Here is a 25,788-nt window from a genome sequence, read left to right on the forward strand (position 1 = left end):
TAGCACATTGTTTAAAAGGGGTGTTGCCTAATTACTACTGCTTCTCTGGTGCTTCCCAGAGTTACCTTAATTTTTTCTGGGCTTGCTTACATGCACAGTAATGGGAGGTCTATGTGAGAGGGGATGTTTCCTCCCATTTTCTAGCTTCTTTCCCCTTCATCTCCCCATTTCCCACAAGTTTGGAAGTTAATCTCCTCTGGGCCTCCTGTTTCTTCCCTTTGGAATCTTCCTTGTAAGTGGGGAGGTGGTCTCTGAGCCAATGACAGGTCAGCCAAGAGGTACTTAATACCAATAAAGGTTTCTGGGTTCTAGATGAACCAATTAGCTTCTTAGGGACATTGGATACCTAGATAGCTAGCATCTATTCTATTGCCCTCTTTAGTAAGGATTCTTTTGTTTTGTCCATCAAGGATTGGAATGTGCAAATGAAACCCTACTTTTTATTTTAATTTGATGGCTTTAATCCATCCCCACAGTTTGTGTGTGTGTGTGTGTGTGTGTGTGTGTGTGTTTTTACCATGGCCAATAAAACACAGCCATTCTCCCTGTGTAAAAAGAAAGAGGGGTTGGGTTTCCTTCAATTGTCTGCCCTTTTCTGTCTCCTCCACTATTTTTGTTTTACTCTGTTGTTAACTTTGCATAGAGCAGCTTCATCAGACAGAGGACCTGTGCTGTGGACTGGGGCTCTCATCTCATTGGCGCTTGCAAGGGCCTTTTCCTTGTTCTAACCTGAGGGTTCCTGGGACCAAGGGGCTGGTGGGTGGAAGAAGAGTTTGGCCATAATCTGCTTTCTGCATTTCACACACATTCTTCGCCCAGTTTCTCTCTCTCTCTCTCTCTCTCTCTCTCTCTCTCTCTCTCTCTCTCTCTCCTCTCACACGCGCGCGCACACACACACACACACACACACACGCGTGCGCGTGCGCGCGCGCGCGCGCGGACACACGCCCGGCTCTGCCCCTCTCCGTGTGTCTTCCTTCAAGATGACAGGGCGCTGGAGAAAAGGCTGCTGGAATCAGCTGGTAGGTACAGCAGTAACCCTAACCCCACCCACCCGCTGCTTTTGCTTGCTCAGGTTTCTTGGGTCACTACTATCCAGGGAGAAAACAAGTAAATGCGCCTCCAGAGGAGGGGTTGGGGGAACTGGGAGCGGAGGGGACGTCGGAAGGTGAGGTTGGGAAGGTGGCCAAGTGCCCCTGCTGCTGGGGCCCTTCCCAGTGCTCCCTCAGGGCCTCAGTCCCAGCCCTGTTTGCCCCCACCCTACCCCCTTTTCGAAGCGATTGCTTTTTTTTTTCTCTGCTGCGGCGGAAATGACAGTGTGGTGCTGGCTTGCTGTCATGGTGCTGCCCCTGGATTGAGGTGGTGAAAACTCTTAAGTTTGGCTCCGGAGCATCGCAACCGCCTTGCTGTCCCTGGCGGGGCGCGCAGGAGGGCGGATCCCAGCAGCTGCGCGGCGGCAGCGGCGAAGGCGAAGGCGGGCGGCGGCCTAGAGAGGCGGCGGTAGCGGTGGCGGCGGCGGCGGCGGCGGCGGCCCGGGAGCTCTCGCAGGAGCCAGAGCCAGAGGCAGCTCGCGGCGGAAGCAGGCGAGCGCCCTGCGCTCTAGGGCGCGCTCAGGAGATGGCAGGCACGCGGAAACGCTCTGGGTAAAATGCGCCCCTTCTCCACGGTCCTCGGGGGGCCGAGCGCCCCCGCTCGCGCGCCGCAGCTCTGGCTGCCTCTCAGGTGTCGCCGGGCCCGGCGCGGGCCAAAGGCTCCCGGGCTCGGCGGGGCTGGGCGATGGGGCCCGCGAGGCTCGAGGCGTTGGCAGGGGCGCCAGGCCAGCTCTGGTATCCCTTTGCGCTGTTGGGGCCCGGGTGCTAGTCACTGCTGCCCTCCTGGAACGGAGTTTGCTCTCCGGGGTGCGGGCGGGGGCGGTCCGAGGCCTCCCGCGCAGCCGGCCGGGCCTGGCGCGGCCAGTAGAGCGGCTCCTTCCCACGAGCGCCTTCCCACGCTCCGGTGGCCGGCAGCCTCCTCAGCCTGGCCGGCGCCCCTTGACCAGCAATCTGCCGGGGGTGGCTGCTGTGGCAGCCAGAGATGCCGTGGACACCCTGCCGGCAAGGAGGCCCAGCGAAACTTAATTTCTTTTTTTGCCAGGGGAGCGATCCTCAAGTCTCTGGGCGGTTCCTTATTTCTGGCCTAGCTCTGAGACCAGCTCAGTGGGGGAGAGGGGAAACTTACATATGTACACTCGACAGACTGTGACTGACTCTGGGAGAGATGATGTTTTTCCATTTCTGGCTTGTAAGAATTAAGTAAATAACTGTGGAGTAAGATTTACAAAAACGTTTTGGTGATAAGGTTTAGGTTACTTAGCACTTTGTGTGTAGCACATTATTTCTTGGAGGTTTTCCTCAGAGCAGTAATTTGGAATCCTGGGGTCCTTGTGTTCTTCACTGTTGCTCTCTCACACTTCCCAACCCACCTTCACACTCACCTTCCTTCTTATCACACATCTTCCTTCTTCCACCTTATTACACATCTAACCTGCCTACCTAAATCTCCCACCAGAACCTACCCATCCCACACACCCTTCCACCCTGTGTACTCCCAGCTTCCCAGCTATGCAGTCTCTTGCTCCTCAACCAGTTTGCCTTTTTCAGGATTTCTGAGTGTGGGGAATGTGTTGAGTGATGGTTGTGTGTCCCTGAGGAGGAACCCTTATAAAAGAATATATTAGAGACTACGTAAATAGACAAATACTGCGGGAGAGTTGATTCCTCTGATTTCCAGGTTGGGCCATAAGGGCTACCTTTAACCCCATCCTTTTGCCTCCCAGTACTCTAATCAGTTATCTGGTCATGTTCCAATAGAAGGGAAATGCTGAAGAGAGAGAGTCTCTTCCCTACTTCCCACTCTACCCCTAACCCTCACATCCTTCCAACCCTCTCCACTCATCATGCCCTGAGGGGGAACCAGTCTACTATTTTTATATATTCCTGCCCAATCAATTAAGTTAATATACTAGTAGATATATAATGTGAATTATATTTTTCTGATTGTTCCTTACAACTAGATTTATGTGGTTGAAATATGGGTCTAGGGGCCCAGACGATCAGAGAGTTCATCCCAGATCTGGTATTGCGTTATCTCTATGGCCTTAGGACATTCTTCTGACCTTTCTTTCATAGTTGATGCAGTTGTATAAAAGGCATAATATTGTGTACTAGATATTGTGAGCTTTCTCTTGGCCTTTGGAAGATGGAAGGGTTCTATACAACCTCAGCATTACACTTTTCAAAGAAAGTGCTTCATTAACCTTTTTATTGGTATAATAGATTGACTGGGTATAAGTAGGAACCCTAGTTTCTGGAAATCTTAACTTGCCATTATTAGCCCCCCTGGAGCCAAATCTATCACCATACTTCGGCCCTAAGTCTGTTTTTCCCCCCTAATGCACAAACAACTGAATGAAACATACATAAAACTAGATATACAGAGTAATGGTGATTATTTTAAGTAGAGGCTTATATCATATCTAATGTACTGCAACCTAACAATCTGAGTCAGGCTGATCTGAAAACATAACCTCACCCATTTTTTTTTTTTTTGCCTTTATGGGGGCAGTTAGTTAATTTCTGAAAAGTTGCATAAATAATTTTAGGTATGGCTATATAAGCATGATTAGGATCTAGTAGAGTTGAGTCAATAATATTTATTAAGTGCCTACAATGTGAAGAGACCTCTGCTGACTGTGCCGAGGCCCCAGCCTTGGCCTAGTATTTTGGCCTCCTGCTTGTTTGAGGCCTACCTCTTTACTTGCAGCTCCAGGATCAGGACAGGGAGGGGCTGTGAGGGGTAGGGTAGAGGCTATGAAGGGGCAATTGTTTCTCTGGTTTACTTTCCTGACTACTAGACTTCTCATCTTGCATGTTGTGCCTTGCATAGCCACCCCCTGGGAAGTACTGCCACAAATCAGAGTGACTTGATTGCTATACAAACGTATCATCTGAACAGTGCAAACTGATTTAGATGAAGTTGGTTTAGTTAATCCCTTCTCTTTAAGTGCAGGACAACCTGCTCCAACTTGCAGATTCTAATGCAGTGCCAGTGAGGTCTCATAATTGCATCTAAAAATTGCTCTGGGTCAGCCTATCCAATCCCTCCCCTCTCCTCCCATAAAATCTGCTGACACCATGACAGTTGAGAAGGAAACTGCTGGAGGAGTATGTCTTTACCATTCACCAAACCTCATTGGCTTGGTGAAGAGGTGAGAATGTCTTTTTTTACTATATTCCTTGACACTCAGGTTCTCTCTTTTCCAACTGGGACACAGCTTCTTAACAAGCAGGTAAAGACAGGACTGAGTCACAGAATGTGTCTCAAATGGCTTTTCTAAGAGGTACCTGCTTGGCCTCAGGTGTGTCTGTCACTCACTCTTTATGGATTTTGGTAACTCCCTAGCTATTAGGCAATGGGATTTGGGTGCTAGTGGAGGCCAGTGGTGCTGCATTTCCATTTAGCACTAAGATTTTGTCTTCTCTGCAAAGGAGAATATGAGGCAGTGTGTTTGGAAAATAACTCCATACTTAAGCTGAATATCTTGACTTAGAGCCTTGCATCATCAAAATATGACATGTAACATATTGATACTGGACATATGATATATTAGGAAAGCTCACAGTTTTTCACTTTTTGATGATTAAAAGTTTGGGACCAAGGCGTTATTGCACTAAGATCTGTATTTCCAGTCTCTCAAAAAGCATTGAATTAATCACTGAGCAAGGTGGAGAAAAGACTAGAAAAGTGTTTCTCAGACATTGTATTGAATAATGCTAACAAGTTTCCCTATTAGCTATGAGGCCTTGGGCAAATTCCTTAACTTCTCTGAGCCTCAGATTCCTCACCTATAAATAATAATAGTATCTACCTTTTTTTTCAGCTTGTTGAATTTCTTTATTTTTTTTCTTTTTATTGAACTTATTGGAGTGACACTAGTTAACAAAATTATACAGGTTTCAGGTGCACAATTCTACAACACATCATCTGTACACTGTATGGTATTTTTTTCACCCTAAATCAAGTCTCCATCCATCACCATTTATCCCACTTATACTCTCCTCTACCTCTTCTCACCCTCTACTCCCTGAGACTAGACATTTATATCCAGTTATCCCCCTGTGCAGGCTGCTAGTCCAGTTTTTATTTTTTCTCTTTCCCGAGAATCAACATATATTTCTTTCTTCATTTTTCTTGAAGTAAACGTCTGTTGAATGTCTTCTGTGAGCACTGGAGGTCTGTGGCTATTTCTACTGTTTGTCGTTTTTCATCTTCCCATTCTCCATGGCCATAGGCAGACACCATCTTTTCAAAAGTCAATCTCCCAGCTTCTTCATTTTCCTTAGAAATCCTATAAGCTTCTAAAACTACCATATGTTTAAAATATGGAAGGTGGAGGGATTTTGAATAATGTGCCAACATCCCACCACTCCCTTCTCCATGTGGGGTTTACCTGAATGCACACTAGGGTGTTGGTTCAACCTAAATGGGTTAGTAAAATAACCTTAGTAAGGCTTGTCCTGCTTGGGTTCCTGTCTCTCTGCAGAGCTCTGACTACCTGACCTTGGGCTTTGTCTCAGCCTCTTTCCTGCAGGTCAGACTCCTATAGTTGATGAACAGAACAGTGTCTCCAGTCTCTGGATCTTCCTCTTACAGAGACCAAATGATCAGATAACAAACTCATTATACAATGTAAAATCCTCCTGTAACAGAAAATACCATTATTTACAATTTGCTGGGTTAATGTGTGGGCATGGAAGATAATGCTAATGCAGGACAGTGAAATATCTGAATGTATACAGCCCAGAAATAGAAAAATGGTTTATGGTCCAGAATCCTCGATTCTTTTGTCTATAGCCCTTTGTTCAGTGTTGCTAGGATTCATGTGGTTCCTAGGGGAGTAGAAGTTTCATTTCAAATAGGCTTTTGTTCTCTGTCCCTTGTTTCTGTACTGAACTTGGGGTCCTCTCAGCCTAACATTCAATAGCATGCCCTATATACATATATTGCCAATTTCATTCTGTGGAAGTAGAGGTGCCTGTCCATTCAGGTGTGCCACTGCACATTTAAACATTTACAGATATTTCATTGGATAACAGAGATTGGGAAAACAGCCCTAGAATAGATGGTAAGCTGTACTAGTAGCAGTAGTTAAATTAAATTTATTCTCCATTTGTTCTTGAACCTTGCAATTGCCAATGCGATCTGCATTAAGATAAAGGTATTATGAATTGTACTTAGGATTCCTGAATTATGTGTTACCTTGGCAAATCCGTTTCTTGGTTACTCAGATTATATATTTTGCAGTTGTAGCAGATTTAGGACTTTTAGCTCTGCTATTGTGATATTCATTTTAATGTCTTTGATTACTATATTATATAAAATAACCAATGATTGGATTTATGAGCTAATTATTGTAAAGAAAATATCATTGAATCCACATACTATAAAATATTAAGTAAGCTTTAATAACCTATTAGACGGGAAGTGACTCTGACACTCTCTGTCAGTTGGTAATCAACTTCCAGTCCTGAGCTCTCTCTGAGCATGATAAAAGCTTAAAGAAAAGAAGAGAGACAGTTCCTGCCTTAGGGAACTCAAGTCTCACAGGAGAGACATATGAGCATAATGAATATCACAATCAGATGCATAGTCCTCCAGAAAACTTGTGGTGGAGTGTAATGTCCTCTACATGTCAACTATGTGTTTGGGATGAATTTTCAAAGGAGACTTGGCTTGGGGTGGTGAACACCTAATACAATATGCTGATTATATATTATAGAATTGTGCATCTGAAACCTACATAATTATATTAACCAATGTCACCCCAGTTCTATATAATAAAAGCCTAATATGCAAATTGACCAAATGGCAGAATGACCGGTGGCTATGACACACACTGACCACTAGGGGGCAGACGCTCAACACAGGAGCTGTCCCCAGCCCGCAGGCCCCAGGCCAGCCAAGGCCAGTGCCAGCAGCCCCCCCCCCCCCGCCCCGATCACCCTGCAGAGGGAGGCAACTGGTGGCGATGGCAGGGGGCAGGGTCAGTGAGCAGGTGGCACCAGACTGGTCAAGGCAGGTGCCAGTGGGGGCCCTCTGATCACCCCACTGGTTGCCCCACAGATTGGTCCTGATCACTGGCCAGGTCTAGAGACCCTACCCATGCACAAATTTCATGCACCAGGCCTGTAGTAAATTCAATAAAAAAGAAAGTAAAATAAAATAAATGGTAGGACATTTATATTTATTCTAAATGGTAATGAAATTTGTTTTTCCAAATAATAAAAATTACTGTTTTCCTTAATAATGCATTTCATATCTGTCATCTGTGAATGTATGATGAGACTATATTTTTTAAGCAAATTAATTATTTTATTCTCATCTGATCCTCACAAGAGCTTGTGAAATGGGTAGGGCAGGTAGTTGTGATTTGACAGGTGAGGAGGCTATGACCGAAAGAGTTTAAATGTCTTACCTAGAATCACTCAGCTAATTCATCTTAGAGTCAGTACTACAACCAGGCTTTATTATGAGGATCAAATGAGATAATCGCTTTGGAACTATTTGAAAAGTATAAAATGGTACACAGATGTAAGATGATTCTTACTGTTATTTATGCTTACTGATCATCTAGCCTCTTTTTGAGGGGTTTCTATTTTCAGTCTTTATCCTTTTCGGATGAAAATTCTATGTATTGGTTGCCTTTTATGTTCCCAAATGATCTTGTTTGAGTTTCGAGAGTTTTTTCTCCCTGTTAATAGTATTCTAGGATTTTGTCTTCTTTTTCAGTTCCAAAAAGTGTTCTCACTCATTTATACTCCCCTCCCCTTTATTTGTCTTCTGGAACACCCATTATATCTTTCTTGAGGTACATACAGCAGACAAAGCCAGCCACTGCCCTTCATCACCTTGGCTTTAGCCAAAAAAAAAAAAAAAAAAATGCATTCTGTTTATTTCAGTTTCTTTCATGATGATGTCCATTGTTTGTCAGCTTTTCTAGTCACACTAATAAATAAGAGTTGTATTTTGAGGGGCCAGTTTTCAATAATCCAAGGTGTCTTTTCTATGTGATACAGATAGCAAGATCTCTGTAATGAAAGGATGTCAGACCTGGAAAGCATCTTAAAGAGATCATCTGGTGATTCTAGCCCAACTTTAATGACATTTTACAGTTAAGGAAACATCAGACTAAGCCTGATGTTATTTGCTCATTCCTCAAGACAAGGAGACAGTTTATAGCTTTTTTTTCTTTTGTATTTTTGTTTGTTTTTCTTTATTTATTAAGGTATTACATATGTGTCCTTACCCCTTATTGCCCCCCATCCCCCACTCATGCCCTCACCCCCCTGGTATCTGTCCATTGGTTAGGCTTATATGCATGCATACAAGTCCTTTGGTTGATCTCTCCCCCTTACCCCCACCGTCCCCTACCTTCCCTCTGAGGTTTGACGGTCTGATCAATGCTTCTCTGTCTCTGGATCTGTTTTTGTTCATCACTTTATGTTGTTCATTATGTTCCATAAATGAGTGAGATCATGTGATATTTATCTTTCTCTGACTGGCTTATTTCGCTTAGCATAATGCTCTCCAGTTCCATCCATGCTGTTGCAAATGGTAAGAATTCCTTCTTTTTTTACTGCAGCGTAGTATTCCATTGTGTAGTTGTGCTTAAGGAAGAGTTCATAGGACATTGATGTTAATATCCTAAAGAATCTTTATTTTATATCAATTTGTGTGTATATTTTTTGTTAATCCTCACCTGAGGATATTTTTTCCCATTGATTTTTAGAGAGAGTGGAAGGGAGGGGGAGAGACACATAGATAGAAACATCAATGTGAGAGAGACACATTGACTGGTTGCCTCCCACTGTGCCCGACCAGGCAACCAGGTAAATGCCTTTGACTGAATTGAACCCGAGACCCTTCAGTCTGCATGTCTACACTGTAATCACTGAGAAAGACTGGCAAGGGCTATATTAATTTGTTTTTTAAACAAATCTTACAACTCAGCCCAGTCCTCATTCTACAGCCCAGAGGTCAGACTTGGTTTCATATTCATGGCTTTTCTCTGAAGAAGAGTAAACCATGGCTCCTCAGGGAGGTAGTGAAAGCCTAGAGCCATGCTCTGTAGATCATGAGTTCTCTTTCTGATCAAAGTTAACTACTAGTAAATGCTGGATTTGAAGGGTGATGCTGAAATCAGTCTTTTCATTTTGTAATGTAGAATGTATTATTTTTATCTCAATCGCCTGCTTTTAAACTCCTCTTTTCTATTTCTACCTACTCACACAGCTTTATACCTTCTTATAGTTTATTCTCATCAACTTGTTTTTTTTTCAGGGTGAAGATAAGCCATGGATAAACAATTTTATAATAGAGCAAGGGCAAATACATGAACATACTTATTTAATGAGTGGAATCAACTAAATTACATGGAGGGCAACAAATAAGTGTATGTGGACGTGGACATTTGTTTTTTATCATGGCAATTGTTCTACTCTCCCAGACATTTTATCAATGAATTTTTATGACAAACCATTGTGTTTTCTGGAAAATGCTTCATGATTACCTGTCATTGCATCGCATCTATCAGGTTCACATCCTGTCTTTATTCTTAGCAAACTCTAATTCTGCATAGGTTGGTGATTCACAAATTTTTAAAGTTGCAACACTCTGCTCTGTTTTATTTTTGTCATACCATACCCCCATACTTCCTAAAAGTATTTTGTGATATAGGAGTCAAATATTTTTAGGAGTTTTATATTTTTTAAATTAATACAATTGGGAACTGAGAATTTTATAACACCCTTTGATCATTAAAGATATCCCAGGATATTACAAAACCTAGACAGGAAATCACTTACCTAGGAAAACAATTGAAAGGAGAAAGCAATCCAAGAGAGTTTAGAAATACTACATAATTACATAGTTGACAGTATATTATAGTGGTTAACTGTTCATGCTCTGGGTCAGACTTGTGTTTGAAACTTTTAAAAATTGAGATATAATTCACTATCATAATAGTCACCATTTTAATGTGTACAATTCATTGGTATTTAGTATATTCACAAAGTTATTCAATTATCACCACTAATTTCTGAACATTTTCATCATCCCCAAAAGAAACCTCATACCAATTATCAGTAACTCTATCTCACCAACCCCCAAGCCTTTGGCAACCACTAATCTATTTTCTGTTCCTATGGATTTGCCTATTCTGGATATCTCATATGAATGGAATCATAGAATTTGAGGCCCTTTGTGACTGTATTCTTTCAGTTAGAATAATGTTCTCAAAATTCATCCATTTAGTAGCACATGTCAATACTGCATTCCTTTTCCTTGCTGAATACTATTTTATTATATGATATACCACATTTGTTTATCCATTCATCACTTGATGGATATTTGAGTTGTTTCCATCATTTGGATATTATAAATAACTAGAGGCCTGATGCACGAAATTCATACAAGGGGCTCAGCCCTTGCAGCCCCGGCTTCATCCAGAAGGACATCTGGAAGGTCGTTCAGCTGTCTGGTCTAATTAGCAAATTATGCTTTTATTATTATAGATGCTGCAGTGAACATTGTGTACCGGTTTTTGAGTATGTCTTCAATTTTTCTGGATCATATAGTAACTTTACATTTAACCTGTTGAGGAACTGCCAAACTATTTGTCAAAGTAGCTGGATCATTTTACATTCTCATCAACAATGTATGAGGGTTCCATTTTCCCCACATCCTGGTTGACATTTGCTATATTTTAAAACTTATAGCTATCCTAGTGGGTGTGAAGTAGTATAATAGCCATCTTAGTGAGTATGAAGTGGTATCTCAATGTGGTTTTGATTTGTATTTCCCTAATGGCTAATGATGTTTAGTATCTTTTCATATCCCTATTGATCATTTTAATATCTTGTTTTAAGGAATGTCTATTCAAATCCTTGTCCATTTTAATTTTTTTGTCTTTTTATTGTTGAGTTGTAAGAGTTATTGTATATTTCTAGATACTAGACCCACAGTACATATATGAGCTGCAAATGCCTTTTTCTCATTATGTGAGTTGTCTTTTAACTTTCTTGATGGTATAATTTATAGCACAGAAATCTTTAATTTTGAAGTCTGATTTATCTTTTTTTTCCTTTAGTTGTTTGTGCAGTTGGTGTCATCTAAGAAACCCTTGCCTAAACTAAGTTCATGAAGATTTATACCTATGTTTCCTTCCAAGAGTTTTATAGTTTCTGCAATTATATTTAGATTTTTTATCTATTTTGAATTAACTTTTATGTATGGTGTGAGGTAGGGCTCCAACTTTATTCTTTTGCATGTGGATATCTATTTGTGCCAGCATCATTTTTAAAAAAAGATTATTATTTTCCCCATTGAATGGCTTTAGAACTCTTGTCAAAAGTCAAATTGACCATAAATATATGAGTTTCTTTCTTTTTTTAAATTAAATCTTTATTGTTCAGATTATTACAGTTGTTCCTCTTTTTTTCCCCCATAGCTCCCCTCCACCCGGTTCCCACCCCCTCCTACCCTCACCCCCCCCCCCACTGTCCTCATCCATAGGTGCATGATTTTTGTCCAGTCTCTTCCCACATCCTCCACACCCCTTTCCCCCCTCCAAGAATAGTCAATCCACTCCCTTTCTATGCCCCTGATTCTATTATAATCACCAGTTTATTCTGTTCATCAGATTATTTATTCACTTGATTTTTAGATTCACTTGTTGATAGATGTGTATTTGTTGTTCATAATTTGTATCTTTACATTTTTCTTCTTCTTCCTCTTCTTAAAGGATACCTTTCAGCATTTCATATAATACTGGTTTGGTGGTGATGGACTCCTTTAGCTTTTCCTTATCTGTGAAGCTCTTTATCTGACCTTCAATTCTGAATGATAGCTTTGCTGGATAAAGTAATCTTTGTTGTAGGTTCTTGGCATTCATCACTTTGAATATTTCTTGCCACTCCCTCCTGGCCTGCAAAGTTTCTGTTGAGAAATCAGCTGACAGTCGTATGGGTACTCCCTTGTAGGTAACTAACTGTCTTTCTCTTGCTGCTTTTAAGATTCTCTCTTTGTCTTTTGCTCTTGGCATTTTAATTATGATGTATCTTGGTGTGGTCCTCTTTGGATTCCTTTTGTTTGGGGTTCTCTGCGCTTCCTGGACCTGTAAGTCTATTTCTTTCACCAGGTAGGGGAAGTTTTCTGTCATTATTTCTTCAAATAGGCTTTCAATATCTTGCTCTCTCTCTTCTTCTGGCACCCCTATAATTCAGATGTTGGTATGGTTGAAGCTGTCCCAGAGTCTCCTTACACTATCTTCGTATTTTTGGATTCTTTTTTCATTTTGCTTTTCTGGTTGGGTGTTTTTTGCTTCTTCGTATTTCAAATCTTTGACTTGATTCTTGCCATCCTCTAGTCTGCTATTGGAACTCTGCATAATATCCTTAATTTCAGTCAGTGTTTGCTTAATTTCTAGTTGGCCCTTTTTCATAACCTCGAGGGTCTCACCAGATTTCTTGAGGGTCTCACTACATTTATCGGCGGTCTCACCAGACTTTTTGAGGGTCTTACTAAATTTATCGGCGGTTTCTAGAAAGTTCTTGAAAAACCTTAAAAGTGTGGTTTTGAACTCTATATCCAGTCATTTGCTTTCCTCCATTTCTGTCATTTGTGACCTGTTTCTTTGTCTCCACATTTTTTATGCTTCCCTGTGTTGGTAGAGTGGCTTTGTGGGCTAGGTGTCCTATAGGGCCCAGTGGCTCAGCCTCCCCAATTACCTGAGGTGCACCTCTTTGTGGGCTTTGTGCACATTCTTGCTGTAGTTAAGCCTTGATTGTTGTAGGTATCACTGGGAGGAATTGACCTCCAGGCCAGTTGGTTGTAAGAATCAGCTGTGTCTATGGTGGGAGAACTTCTGTGCTGAAGACACCCTTATGAGGCAAGACTTGCTTCAGTGGGGCTTTGGTGCTCACTGAGTTGGCCCCCTGAGTGTGTCCCTTATGGATCTGAGGAGTTGTAATTGGATGGTCCCACTCTGACCACTGGATACACTGACTCTTGTATCTAAAGAGGTGCTAATTTAGCCTCTGCCTGAGGCTACCCATCAGGAGCTACGAAGAGATCTGCAGATTCCCCTTCTTTGTTTGGGGTTTGGAGGTGCCCAAATGAGGCCCAGCTGTGAAGCCGTGCAAGCTGCTGTGGGGCCTTGGGCCTTCTCTTGGATGTTCTGGGTCTGTCTGGCCCAGCTGCAGTTTGTTAGGTAATTTTCAGATTGCAAAGGGCCAGGGCATTCATATGCAAAAGCCTCTGCCTCAACTTGGGTGGGGTGGGATCTCAGGGAATCAACAGGGAGGAGCAAGCAGCTATGGCTGATCCTCAGCCCTGCCCTAAGGGGCCCCACGTCTCAGTGTCCCGGCAATCGCTGCAAGCACCTTTGAGAGAAAGCCACCCTCGAGTTCCGAGTTCTGCCCACTGCCAGACAGTCCAGTTTCTCCCTGTATGAGTCTGGGTCCCCAGACTCACGTGGAACTGGAATTCAGAGCAGTCGGGGGCTTGTGATTCCCTCCTGATTCAGAAAGACAGCTGTGTAATCAGTTGCCAGCCCTTGCCGTGTGCGCCTCCGTACCTTTGCACTTCCGCACCTCCTTTGAGTCTCAGTGTGCATTTCTCTTTCCTTCTATTTGTAGAATTTCTGCTCAGCCAGCCTTTCCGTGGTTCTAGATGATGTCCATTTTGTCTTTTAGTTGTATTTTTGAAGTGGTTGTGCAAGGCAGCAATTTCCGGTGTTTACCTCTGCCGCCATCTTGGTTTCCTCCCCGAGTTTCTTTCTTTTTTAAAAAAAATTATTTTATTGATTTTTTACAGAGAGGAAGGGAGAGGGATAGAGAGTTAGAAGCTTCAATGAGAGAAACGTTGATCAGCTGCCTCCTGCACACCCCCTACTGGGGATATACCTGCAACCAAGGTACATGCTCTTGACCGGAATCGAACCTGGGACGCTTTAGTCCTCAGGCCGATGCTCTATCCACTGAGCCAACCAGTTAGGGCTATGAGTTTATTTCTGAACTCTCAGTTGTATTCTGGGTCTGAATCTTAGCTTTGCTACTTTCAAACAAGTATGACCCTGGGCAATATGACATACACATTACATTCTTCAAACAGTTCTAGAAAATTCAGCAATCCCTGGTTAAAAATCTTATTTTGATCTTATCTAAGGCAATCCTGACCCATACCATACTTTCCCAAGCTTAATTTCATGGTGAAGTTCAAGTGTCACACATGGGAACAATTTTTAGGATTCTAGGAAAATTCAATGAGCTTTTCCTCAGTACAGTATTTATACAACACCATTCTAAGACTTAGAATACTTGTGGTATTTGTTTTATATAGTTTTCAGTACATAGACATGTCTTTCAAAAATGCTTCTGTCCAATTGTCATTTTGGTGAGAGGCTGTACTTGATCCTCCCAGGTAGCTTCCAACACAGATTTTAAGGAATGCAGACATGCAGTTCTGGAAGAGACAGTAATAGAAATGCAGTGTGAGATGGGGATAGGCCTAGAAGAAAGAGATACAATTTGGAAGAGACTTGGAATGAGAGGCAGATTCAGAGAAACTCAGAGGGACACAGAGACAAAAATAGAAGCGGAAATATGCTGTTTAGAAATCCTCTTGTAAATAGTCAAGATAAAGTTCAATGAAGGAGGTGAGATGATTGAAATAGACGTGTAGGGAAAAGAGCACAGGCATGGTGACACAGTACTCTGTGTATGTATGTTCTTGGTTGATTTACTTAACAATGCTGAGCCCCAAATTCCTAACTATCGTATATAATAAAAGCCTAATATGCTAAGTGTCCAGTTGACCGGTTGGCTGTTCAACCAATCAAGCATAATATGCTACTGATATGCTAAGGGTGCTCAACCGCTCTCTATGATGTGCACTGACCACCAAAGGGCAGATAGTCGACGGGTCGACCAGTCGCTATGGTGTGCACTGACCACCAGGGGGACAGATGCTCCGACTGGTAGGTTAGCTTGCTGCTGGGGTCCGGCTGATGGGGACTGAGTAAGATGGGCTGGACATGCCCTAGAGCCCTCCTGCAGTCCCTCCCTGGCTGGCCAACCTCCCATGTCTCTCCCCAGCCCATTTTGTGCACCATTGGGGTCCCTTGGCCTGGCCTGCACCCTCTCACAATCCGGGACCCCTTTAGGGATGTTGGAGAGCCAGTTTCAGCCCGATCCCGCAGGCCAGGCTGAGGGACCCCACTGGTGCACGCATTTGTGCACCAGGCCTCTAGTAATACATATATAGTAGTAATACATTCCTCACAGATTTCTTCATATAATTTCATGAAATAATGTGTGTGAAGTGCTTAACACAGAACTCAGAATATAGGAGGTGCTCTATAAATGCTAGGTCCCTTTCTAACTTCTACTTTAAGGGATTCTTTATTTAACAATGATTGATATCTAGTGTGTATGAAGCTCCATACTTTGAATAAATATGAAATAGTTGAAGCCCTCAAGGAGCACGGAGAGTTAGCTGGAGACACAGATAAGTAAATGAAAGAAAACAATATTCTGGAAGCTACTGGTGGTTGAGGTGATAAACATGTAAATGAGAGAAGTTCTAGTTTTCTAGGCTTGGATGGTGATATTCACCAGATAGAAAAAATTGGAAGAGGAACAGGTTGTGTGTATGTGTGTGTGTGTGTGTGTGTGTTTCAGGGAGGGGAGAATAACAAGCTCACTTATGGATATGTTGAATTGAGCAGTGAAGCTATCAAAAACAATACTCCTGCCTTGAGTGGAAGTTGGAATCTATCATCTCCAAAGTATCTTCCAATTCTAAGATTCTATGATATATGTACATTTTAATTGTTTTACTTTATCTCTATATGTGGATGCTGATAGATGTTATGTTACAGAATACTAGCCAACAATTTTCAAGCACTTGTAAATTGTAAAATAAGAATACCACAAGTCTCATTTTTTTAAAAGTGGTTATACAAACTTACCAAACCAACTGAGAGTGACCATTTTACAAAAAGATTCTTCACTTTTATATCAATGGCCTATATATTTCTGCAAAATAGTTATTTCAGTGTACTTAAAAGGTTTGATTTAGAAACAGCTTTTAGGGATACATCTATTGTACTTTTGCAGAAGGTATAATTGTATATCCTGTGAGAAGGTTATGTGGGTATCTCTGATAGATGACCAAATCTGAACAAATGTAAATGGCAGAATAAAATTCTCATGCCCTGATAAGTGTCTCCAATGGTAGAGAGATGATGAACAAAAAGTTTTTCAAAAGCAAAAGGATAAATAGGATTAATACTTTTAGTCAATAAGATATTTTACATTGTTCCTTAGTTAAGGCTAGCTTAGAATATTTTTGTGTGTTGATTTTAATTAATGGAAAAACTATGGCAACAAGTATCTATATGTTCAGCTCAGAAGTGCCCGTGAAAGAAGAGATAGATTGACCAAGAGCTTAGTTTCTTCTTAGTTGGGTGACTTCTTTTATCTGATGCACACTAAAATGAAGATTACCAGATCTGAAAATTTCTCGCTCCACACTTTGCTAATTTATATCTAGATCTTGATTTGCATCTTGTTATATTTTAGAAAGTATGAAAAGACACATGGGGAGGTGAGCTTCATAGCAGACTTGTGCTAGTTCAGTTTAGCAGGTGTTAAAAACCAACTGAAGCCACAAGGTAATATGTCTTCATTATTGATCTGCAACTATTGCTGAGTAAGTTGAAATCATTGATCATTTAGTTTGATGAAATGAAGACTTTTCTGAAGGTGAAGGAAGAAAGTGAAAATGAAAACTATCATATTTTGGCTCTAGTACCTCATTATACTAGAAATGGGACAAAACAGAAATTTCCATATGTGTTTGTAGGAATTACTTCAGATCCACACTCTTAAAAACTTATTATCCTGCAATCAAGAACTACATTTTTCTAAAGCTCTCTCTTCTTTTTATGCAGGCTCTTAGAATGGAATCATTTCAAGAACTAGTGAATTAGTTTGAAATATGGCCTTGTTCTCCTTCCACTAGATGTGAAGTAGGAGCAGCCTCTATATTTTACCTTGAAGTAGAATGGAGAAAAATATTGGAAAATGGAGATTGAGAATTTTTCAGGGCCTTAGGTTCGTCATAGTCATGGAGGACAAGAAATATCAGTGGAGAATATGTGAGAGAATGATATATGCCAGTGTTGTGAGCCTAAATACTAATGTTAATCAGTAAACCAGGATTCAGAGGTAGCCACTAGTTCTATTTATTAGTGCAGGAAAATAAACTGAAGCATTTGTCAGAAACAAGGTTTGAAGGGGGAGAAAAGCTTTCTGATTAATTCCTGAATCATTTTCCTATTACTCCAGCATCCCTGGGGAATCCAGTATGTAAAGTCTCCATTGCTTAGTGAAGAATTATACTACATTCACTTTTCCCTTGGAAATGCTTAATGACTCTTGCTTTGTATTCCTTGCAGGTGAAAGCCCAGCCTCTGTGGTTCTTAATGCCTCAGCAGGATTATTTTCAATAAAGATGGAAACCCTGGAGTCTGAATTGACCTGCCCAATCTGCCTAGAGTTATTTGAAGATCCCCTTTTGCTCCCTTGTGCTCATAGTCTCTGCTTCAGCTGTGCCCACCGCATCTTGGTCTCCAGCTGCAGCTCTGGTGAATCCATTGAACCCATTACTGCTTTCCAGTGTCCTACATGCAGATATGTTATCTCACTCAACCACCGGGGCCTGGATGGCCTCAAGAGGAATGTGACTCTGCAGAACATTATTGACCGCTTTCAGAAGGCTTCAGTCAGTGGGCCCAATTCCCCAAGTGAGAGCCGCCGGGAGAGGACTTATAGGCCCAGTACCACCATGTCTAGTGAGAGAATTGCTTGCCAATTCTGTGAACAGGACCCACCAAGAGATGCAGTGAAAACATGCATCACCTGTGAGGTCTCCTACTGTGATCGTTGCCTGAGGGCTACACACCCCAACAAGAAGCCTTTCACCAGCCACCGCCTGGTGGAACCAGTGCCAGACACACATCTTCGAGGGATCACGTGCCTGGACCATGAGAATGAGAAAGTGAACATGTATTGTGTATCTGATGACCAATTGATCTGTGCCTTATGCAAACTAGTGGGGCGTCACCGAGACCATCAGGTTGCGTCCCTGAATGATCGATTTGAGAAACTCAAGGTAAGGGATCTGGGAAATATCCCTTACACAACTTTGTGTCTTTGTACACTGTTATGTGGGAGGCAAGTTCACTAGTAAAATGAGTCACTTTTCTTATATGAAAAGTGAGTTAACTTCAAGTTGTCATGAGGAATAACCTACTCACCTGCTAGCTCTCACTGGAACCTATTTCATCTGTTGTATAAATCTGCTTGTGTCTGGCCAGTTCTGGGGGAATTGGCCTATTGCCCACTACACCAATAGTACATCCAGGGAAACAGCACTCTATTTCCTCTTTCAGTGACACGTTACACACTACATATCTTTGCCATGATTTTTTCCACCTCTTCTTTTAAGTATGTGAGTACCTGTGTAGGTGTGCCATAATTAGCATTTGTGCTTATTTGCCTATTTATGTGTATAGCAATGGGAAGGTTTGGTGTGTTTCTGTGTAGGTATGGGTGGAGGTGTCTGAGTAGATCTCTGTAGGTGGGAGATCTTTGTGGAGAACAGTAGTATATGTTTGCATGCTCAGTACTCTAAAGAAAAAAAGTTTGGCACTGGCCACTACAAATTGCCATCAAGCCCTTAACACAGGGCTAATTCTAAGCCTGGTTTTAAAAAAAAAACAACCGAAAAAACACAACACCACCACCAAAATTAAAATAAACAACAACAACAACAAAACAGACTAACAATTCCTAAAAAAGGAACTTCAGTGTACCATGAAGTCAGAAGGAATGATCAAATACCTGAACTAAACATTTAGACTGAAAGCCATAAATATTTAATCCAGTATCAGATTTTGTGCCAGCGTTCGTTTTTGTGGTTAATGGACTGAAGCACTTGTTTGCAGTCCTGCCTTGGAAATTCTTACTCTTTCATTTGTGTTCAGTGGAAAGAGTTCCAAAGTTGTTGGGCCATATATATTTATGTGCAACTCTAAATGCCTGTTTTTAAAGCCCTACTACCTCATGTGGATAGTAAAATGTCAGATCCAGCAAATTGTTTTATTCCCATTGCCTGCCTGTCATGTGATTTAACTTCTCTTAGAATTTTCAGACAAATAAAATGTGTAAATGAGTCAGATTACCACTGCTAAATAGGGCCTGAATATATAAGCCAAGCTCTAAGGGAGATCTAGATAGGATGAAAGGAAGGCAAGAAGTGGGTGGAGAGTTTCCTCTAACCATGCTTTGGAAAAGTTGATGTAACTTAGGTAAAATTTGTGATGTTGGAGAGGATAGCAATACTCAGAATAGTATACGTATTCTCTTCTGTCATTTATGGCAAGCAATATTGAGAGTAGTCACATTGACAATGCTTTGTGCCTTTTTAAAAAATGTTTTTTTATTTATTTTAGAGCCAGAGGAAGGGAGAAGGATAGAGAGATAAAAACATTGATGAGAGAGAAACATTGATCAGCTGCCTTCTGCACTGGGGATTGAGCCAGCAACCCAGGCATGCACCCTGACCGAGAATTGAACCCTAACCTCCTGGTTCATGGGTCAATGCTCAACCACTGAGCCACACCAGCCAGACGGTTTATGCCTTTTTTGATCATTATTTATATCTAATATTTATAAATTTGTACATAGTTCAATGTTTATGTTTATTTCATTCAAGGTGCTAGTATACTGAGTGAAATAAGCCAGTCAGAGAAAGACAAATATCACATGATTTCACTTATAAGTGGAAACTAATGAACATAATAAACAGATGAACAAGATAGGTCCAAAGTTATGGATGCATTAAAAAGAATGACAGATCTCAGAGGAGGGGAGGAGATGGGAAGAGATTAACCAAAGAACTTATCCTATATAATAAAGAGGAAATATGCAGATTGACCATTATACCCTTGCACAAGATGGCTGCCCCCATATGGTCAAAGATGACTGCCCCATGTGGTCACAAGATGGCCGGCAGTGGAGGGCAGTTAGGGGTGACCAGGCCAGCAGAGGAGGACAGTTGGGGGCAATTGGGCTGGCAGGGGAGCAGTTAGGCATTGATCAGGCTGGCAGGGGAGTGGTTAGGCGTTGATCAGTCTGTCAGGGGAGTGGTTAGGGGGTGATCAGGTTGGCAGGCAGAAGCGGTTAGGGGCAATCAGGTAGGCAGGCAGGCAAGCAATTAGGAGCCAGCAGTTCCGGATTGTGAGAGGGATGTCCGACTGCCTGTTTAGGCCCGATTCTGCAGGGCCTAAACCGGCAGTCGGACATCCCCCGAGGGTCCCAGATTGGAGAGGGTGCAGGCTGGGCTGAGGGACACCCCTCCCCCAGTGCACGAATTTCCTGCACTGGGCCTCTAGTATACATATATGCATAAACAATAGACACAGACAATAGTGCAATGAAGGCTTTGGGTGAGGCAGGGCCTGGGAAGAGGGGGACATAGGACATAGGCGGGGGAGAAATTGGGGGACATTTATAATACTGTCAATGATAAAAAATTCTGCTGCAGAGAAGAATAATTTTATTAGTTTCAATTTTTAGAATCATAAGAAGTTAGGCCTTGATCTTGGTCTAGTTGAAGCCCTACACTTTAAAGTGGTATAAACTGAGAGTTTGATAGGTTAAGCCAGTGGTCAGCAAACTCATTAGTCAACAGAGCCAAATATCAACAGTACAACGATTGAAATTTCTTTTGAGAGCCACATTTTTTAAACTTAAACTATATAGGTAGGTACATTGTTATTAACTTAATTAGGGTACTCCTAAGGCTTAGGAAGAGCCACACTCAAGGGGCCAAAGAGCCGCATGTGGCTCGCGAGCCGCAGTTTGCCGACCATGGGGTTAAGCAATTTGGTCAAAATCACAAAATTGGAACTGGATCTAAGCTTCTGGACCAGCAGTTGCCAACCTTTCAGACCTCATGGACCACCAGTGGTCCGCGGACCACCAGTTGGCAACCGCTACTCCAAAGGTTTCCTCTAGAGACCATGAGTTAAGGATCCTTTGTACTGCAGCCTGCTGCCACTGTATTTTAGACTTAAGTTTTCCCTATGAAATGTGATTTGAAACTAAACATTATGCTCCAGCAATTATACATCTTATAGGTCACACAGATAGACAATTAGCAGCATCAAGGAAAGGACATATTGTATAAACTTATGGCTTCATAATGGCAAGAGATGGGGGTGGGGTTGCAGGAAGAATGGGGGATATGGAGAGGATGGAACAATCTCTGCCAAATATTTGCAGGTGTTAGAACTATAAATAAAGCATTGGCCTTGAGAAATATTCCAAACAGAAAAAAATCTGTATCCATATGTACTATTGAGATAACAAAAGACTGGATATAATAAGCCTGTATCTACACAACACCAGCTTTTTGAAAACATCTAAAACATGAAAACATTGGATGATGGATTAGATATTTGGCATCGTGCAGCTATGGCCCTCGTCTCTAGGGATGGATGGAACACAAAAATATTTTACCAAAATATACTTTAGTCTGTAACTAATCAGTAATTTTTAGAGAAAGTGCGGATTTTGAATCATTCCCCTTTAATTTTTTAAGGAAATGTGCAGAAAAATCTGATTATAAATTAAGTAGAAACTCTTTATGCTCATTTTTGGACAGAGAGTGGAAACATATGAATCATTCCCAACTGTGTGGTTATATTGTCTGGAACATCTTGGATTTGGGGAGGGAGAGGGAAGTGCTGCTTATGTGTGTGTGGGTGGGTGGGGTCACTTTGGTTTGGTGCCAGGTGTAAAAGGATATTAGTTCACCACATAAAGCAGAGAGAAAATCTGACTTTCAGTGTCACATATACTCACTTTTTTGAGTTAATTTAGAAAAGCATTTAGGATTATCCCCTTAGTCTACTTGATTCTTCTCCAAGGAGAAAGGAAAACATTAGCTGTCAGAAGCTATGGGGGAGATAGCCTTGAGCATACTTCCCTGGCCTGAGGGAAGCACAGCAGTCCTACAGGAGAAGGGGAAGAATGATAGCAAATACATACATACATACATATATATATATGGGTTTGACTTTCTGGCCAGTAACTGATACAGTATTTATTTGCACTTTTTAGTTCTGGAGCTTAATTCTTGGCATTTATAACTCTGTACAAACATCTGTGCTTAGGATTAGTATTCTCTAATATTTATTTGTTCAATAAAGAATAAACAAACCATTATGTAATAGGTGCAAGATCAGAATAACCAGTAGCTAGTTAACATGTATTCAAAATGGTTTAGAGGGTTTGGGATACTTAGTATAGTTTATTATTTCTTACTTAATTGTCCAGTCTACTTACATGCCTTCAGAAGACTACCAGTGGTTTAATTAATTCTTCACTTTCAAAGAATAATTGTGTTTATGACAGTTATTACAGTAGTAAAGCCTGTCAAAGTAGTTATTTTTTCCATTACCTCTCTTTTTACTTACTAACCACAGTATATAAATTAGTTCATTATTTGTGCTGCTTTTCTATAAAACTGCTTCACATTTTAGAGTTTTCATTGTCACATGAGTTTCTCATCTTAGAAAAGATTGATATTATTGTATTAGTAAATGTTGGCTTTATAAAAAGAGGTCCATTTCAGTGGCTCTCTCTATCAGTGCTTGATCTCAACTTGATATTCTGAGTCCTGTGCAACTTGGTCCTCATGCTGCCTTTCTGTCTTTTCCCCCTTCCACTCTCAAACATGCTACCTTCATCTACCCAGGGTAGCCTCCTAACTATCTGCTAAACATATAATTCTCTTTTCCAACTCTGAAATTTCACTCTCACTCTCACTCATGCTCTTTTCTTGGCCTGCTTAACAATCCAACCTATTCTTTAGTGCTCAGTTTAAACCCCACAAGGCCACTCCAGCACACACCAACTATACCATAAATTCTTTGAGGCAAGTCACAAGGTCTTTTCTTCAGTATCCTCCTCAGTGTCTAGCCCACGTAGTCAGGGTTCAGGGTTTAAGAAATCCAAATGAATTAAATATTTGAAATGGATTTGCAGCAAGTATACCAGTATCTGTAGCTTGTTTTGGTTCTTATAAGATATAAATCTGTATTGCCATTATGATTTCTTTAGCAGTCTGAAAAAAATCTCCTGTGAACTACTGATAATGTTAAAAATCAGAGTTTTAGCAAAAGTATTCATGTTCTTAATTTTAAATGCCTATCCATTTTGATTGCTGGATTTTCCAACTTCCTAACCCTATTGTGACATCTGTATAAATCATATGTGATTATTATAATTCTCTTTGAGAGTGATGTCTTCACATTTCCATGCCCACAGCCTGCCAAAAATATAGCTGATGAAACCCAGGGGGAATAGAGGAATTTCCTGAAAGGAATAAACAAGCACATTTTCTTTTTCTCATTACATTTCCACAAATTCATTACTTCAAATAATTCTTAAATGCAGTTACATTTACACATCAGGGATCTTGTTGTTAAAAAATATTACCTGGCACAAAGATTAGCTTTTGGTTATGGGAAAGTAAAACACACACACACACACAGACACACACACACACGAAGAAAGACTGAGACAGAGAAAGCTAAAGATTGCCAGTCAAAGAAGGAAGATATGAGACTTGGAGAATGTTCAAAGGAAAGCCATAATGAGAATTAAAAGGTTGGAAAATATGATATTCTGGAATCTTATCATAGTTGATTGCTTGTCCTTCTTCCTACTCAGTCACTCTGTCATCCACCCACCCTTCCTCTCTCAGCCACTACCTTCTCACAGGCATTTGTCTACTCACCCACTTGACACCCACTTCTGTCTGCCACGACAGATACCCTCTCAACATAACTACCAATGGGCATTTGGCTGTTTTTGAACAAGTGTGAGTATGAATATAAGAGAAAGAGAAGTATCTTTATGAGCCTGAGTTGAGAGTGGGTATATTTTCATATATATGCATGTGTCACTATATATAAGCGTATGTGTTTTTGCATGGATGAGTGGCTGAGGATGACTCTGTCTGTGTGTCTATGTGTATGTATAAATGTGTATCACTGTGTGGAGGAGGAAATAATGTATGTGTTAATTTTCTGTGGGTATCTGTAGATAAGTTGGATATGAGAGGCCATAAGTGTAAGGCAAGTTTTCTGTGGCTACACTAGGGAAGGTTAGGACCTCAGCAGAACCCCTCCTTATACTAAGGATTGCCATAATAAATGAGAAAATTCATATATTCTCATGATAAGAAATGTCTCCAGGTTGAGACCAGGGCCGGTTATCATGGGTGAGGGAGCAAAAAAAGTTGTTTCTCACTTTCACACACTTAGATACTGAATCACAGTAGCTAAATATAACAAGAGCAAGGAATTTCAGTCCATATTTGCACTCTCTAAGGTATGTAGTGGATGGTGTGTATGGGGGTGTGAGTAATATCTGTCATGGGGTGTCTCAGCTAACCAAGCCTTTAATTCACTATTGTAAAATCATTCTTGCTTGTAAGCATGGCTTCTTTGTGGTCTCTTAATTGCCTAAGACTTGCTCCCCATTATTTATAATATGTATAAACCTGTTCAACTTTTGTATGTGTATGGGGCTAAAAATGCATTTTATTCCATCTCTGCTTAAACTGTGTGCTAAGACTCATTTGGACCTTTATTATTTTTCTTCTAATAATTATATTGATTCTCTGGCTCAGTTCTCATGTAGCATTAACAGGGTTCTCTGTTAAAAGATGATTTATATTATTTCTTAGGTTTGAGAACAAGTTTAGCAAGTAGATACTCCAACAATTTGTGCTCTTATCTTTCTGTTTTACTGTTATTTCTTTTGTCCTAAGTCTTCTCATCAACACATCTGAGAACAGTTTACAAAATGTTGACTCAGAGATTGTTCTTGGGTAGATGAAAATCCTGTCTGTTAATATTGGGCAAAAGAATATTTTATAAAAATATAATATAGGTGAGGAAATATTAAGGAAACAAGAATTATTGAGCCAGCCCTAGCCAGTTTGGCTCAGTGGATAGAGCATTGGCTTGCAGACTGAAGGGTCCTGGGTTCAATTCTGGTCATGGGCACATGCCCAGGTTACAGGCTCTGTTCCCAGTGTGGGGCATGAAGGAGGCAACCACAATGATTCTCTCATTGATGTTTCTATCTCTCTCTCCCTCTCCCTTCCACTCTGAAATCAATAAAAATATATTTAAAGAAAGAATTATTGAACAAAAAGAAGTGAAGTTTAAAGGGGAAATGTGATAATGGTATTCAAGTTCATAAAGGATTGACATAATGAGTTAATATTAATTAAACCGTAGCACCAGGGATTTAGGACAGAGTTTCATTCATTCATTTACTAAAAATAATGAATGCTAATTTTTTTCAATGTAGTAGGAGCTGGGGACACAGAAAATAAGGCACAGTCCCTGCCCCGAGGTGCTCTGAGCTGAGTAAGTAAGGGAGATAGAAATATACATAGAAAATTCTAATTCAGTATGGTAAGTGCCTTGACAGAGGATTGCACAGGATACTCTGGAGCACAGAGGAAAAGTCTGGGAAAGGAAGTCATCAAGCTCAAAAACAGGGACTCATGAATGGATTTGTTGGAGAGGAGGGCAAACTG

At 41.1% G+C, this 25,788-nt stretch overlaps 1 protein-coding gene across 2 annotated transcripts in view; it reads left to right on the forward strand.

Annotated features, from left to right (window-relative positions):
* The first annotated feature begins 912 nt into the window (after positions 1 to 912).
* Positions 913 to 25,788, forward strand: part of MID2 (midline 2) — a 113,261-nt gene continuing 88,385 nt past the window's right edge. For both annotated transcript variants that reach the window (XM_081081273.1, XM_081081272.1), the window contains exons 1-2: positions 913 to 1,022; positions 17,558 to 18,273. In XM_081081273.1, the coding sequence (XP_080937399.1) occupies positions 17,614 to 18,273 (660 nt within the window). In that variant the 5' untranslated portion in view covers positions 913 to 1,022; positions 17,558 to 17,613. The remainder of the gene's footprint in view (positions 1,023 to 17,557; positions 18,274 to 25,788) is intronic.

Source organism: Myotis nattereri (assembly GCF_964212035.1).
Source record: "Myotis nattereri genome assembly, chromosome: X".
Classification (NCBI taxonomy): domain Eukaryota; kingdom Metazoa; phylum Chordata; class Mammalia; order Chiroptera; family Vespertilionidae; genus Myotis; species Myotis nattereri.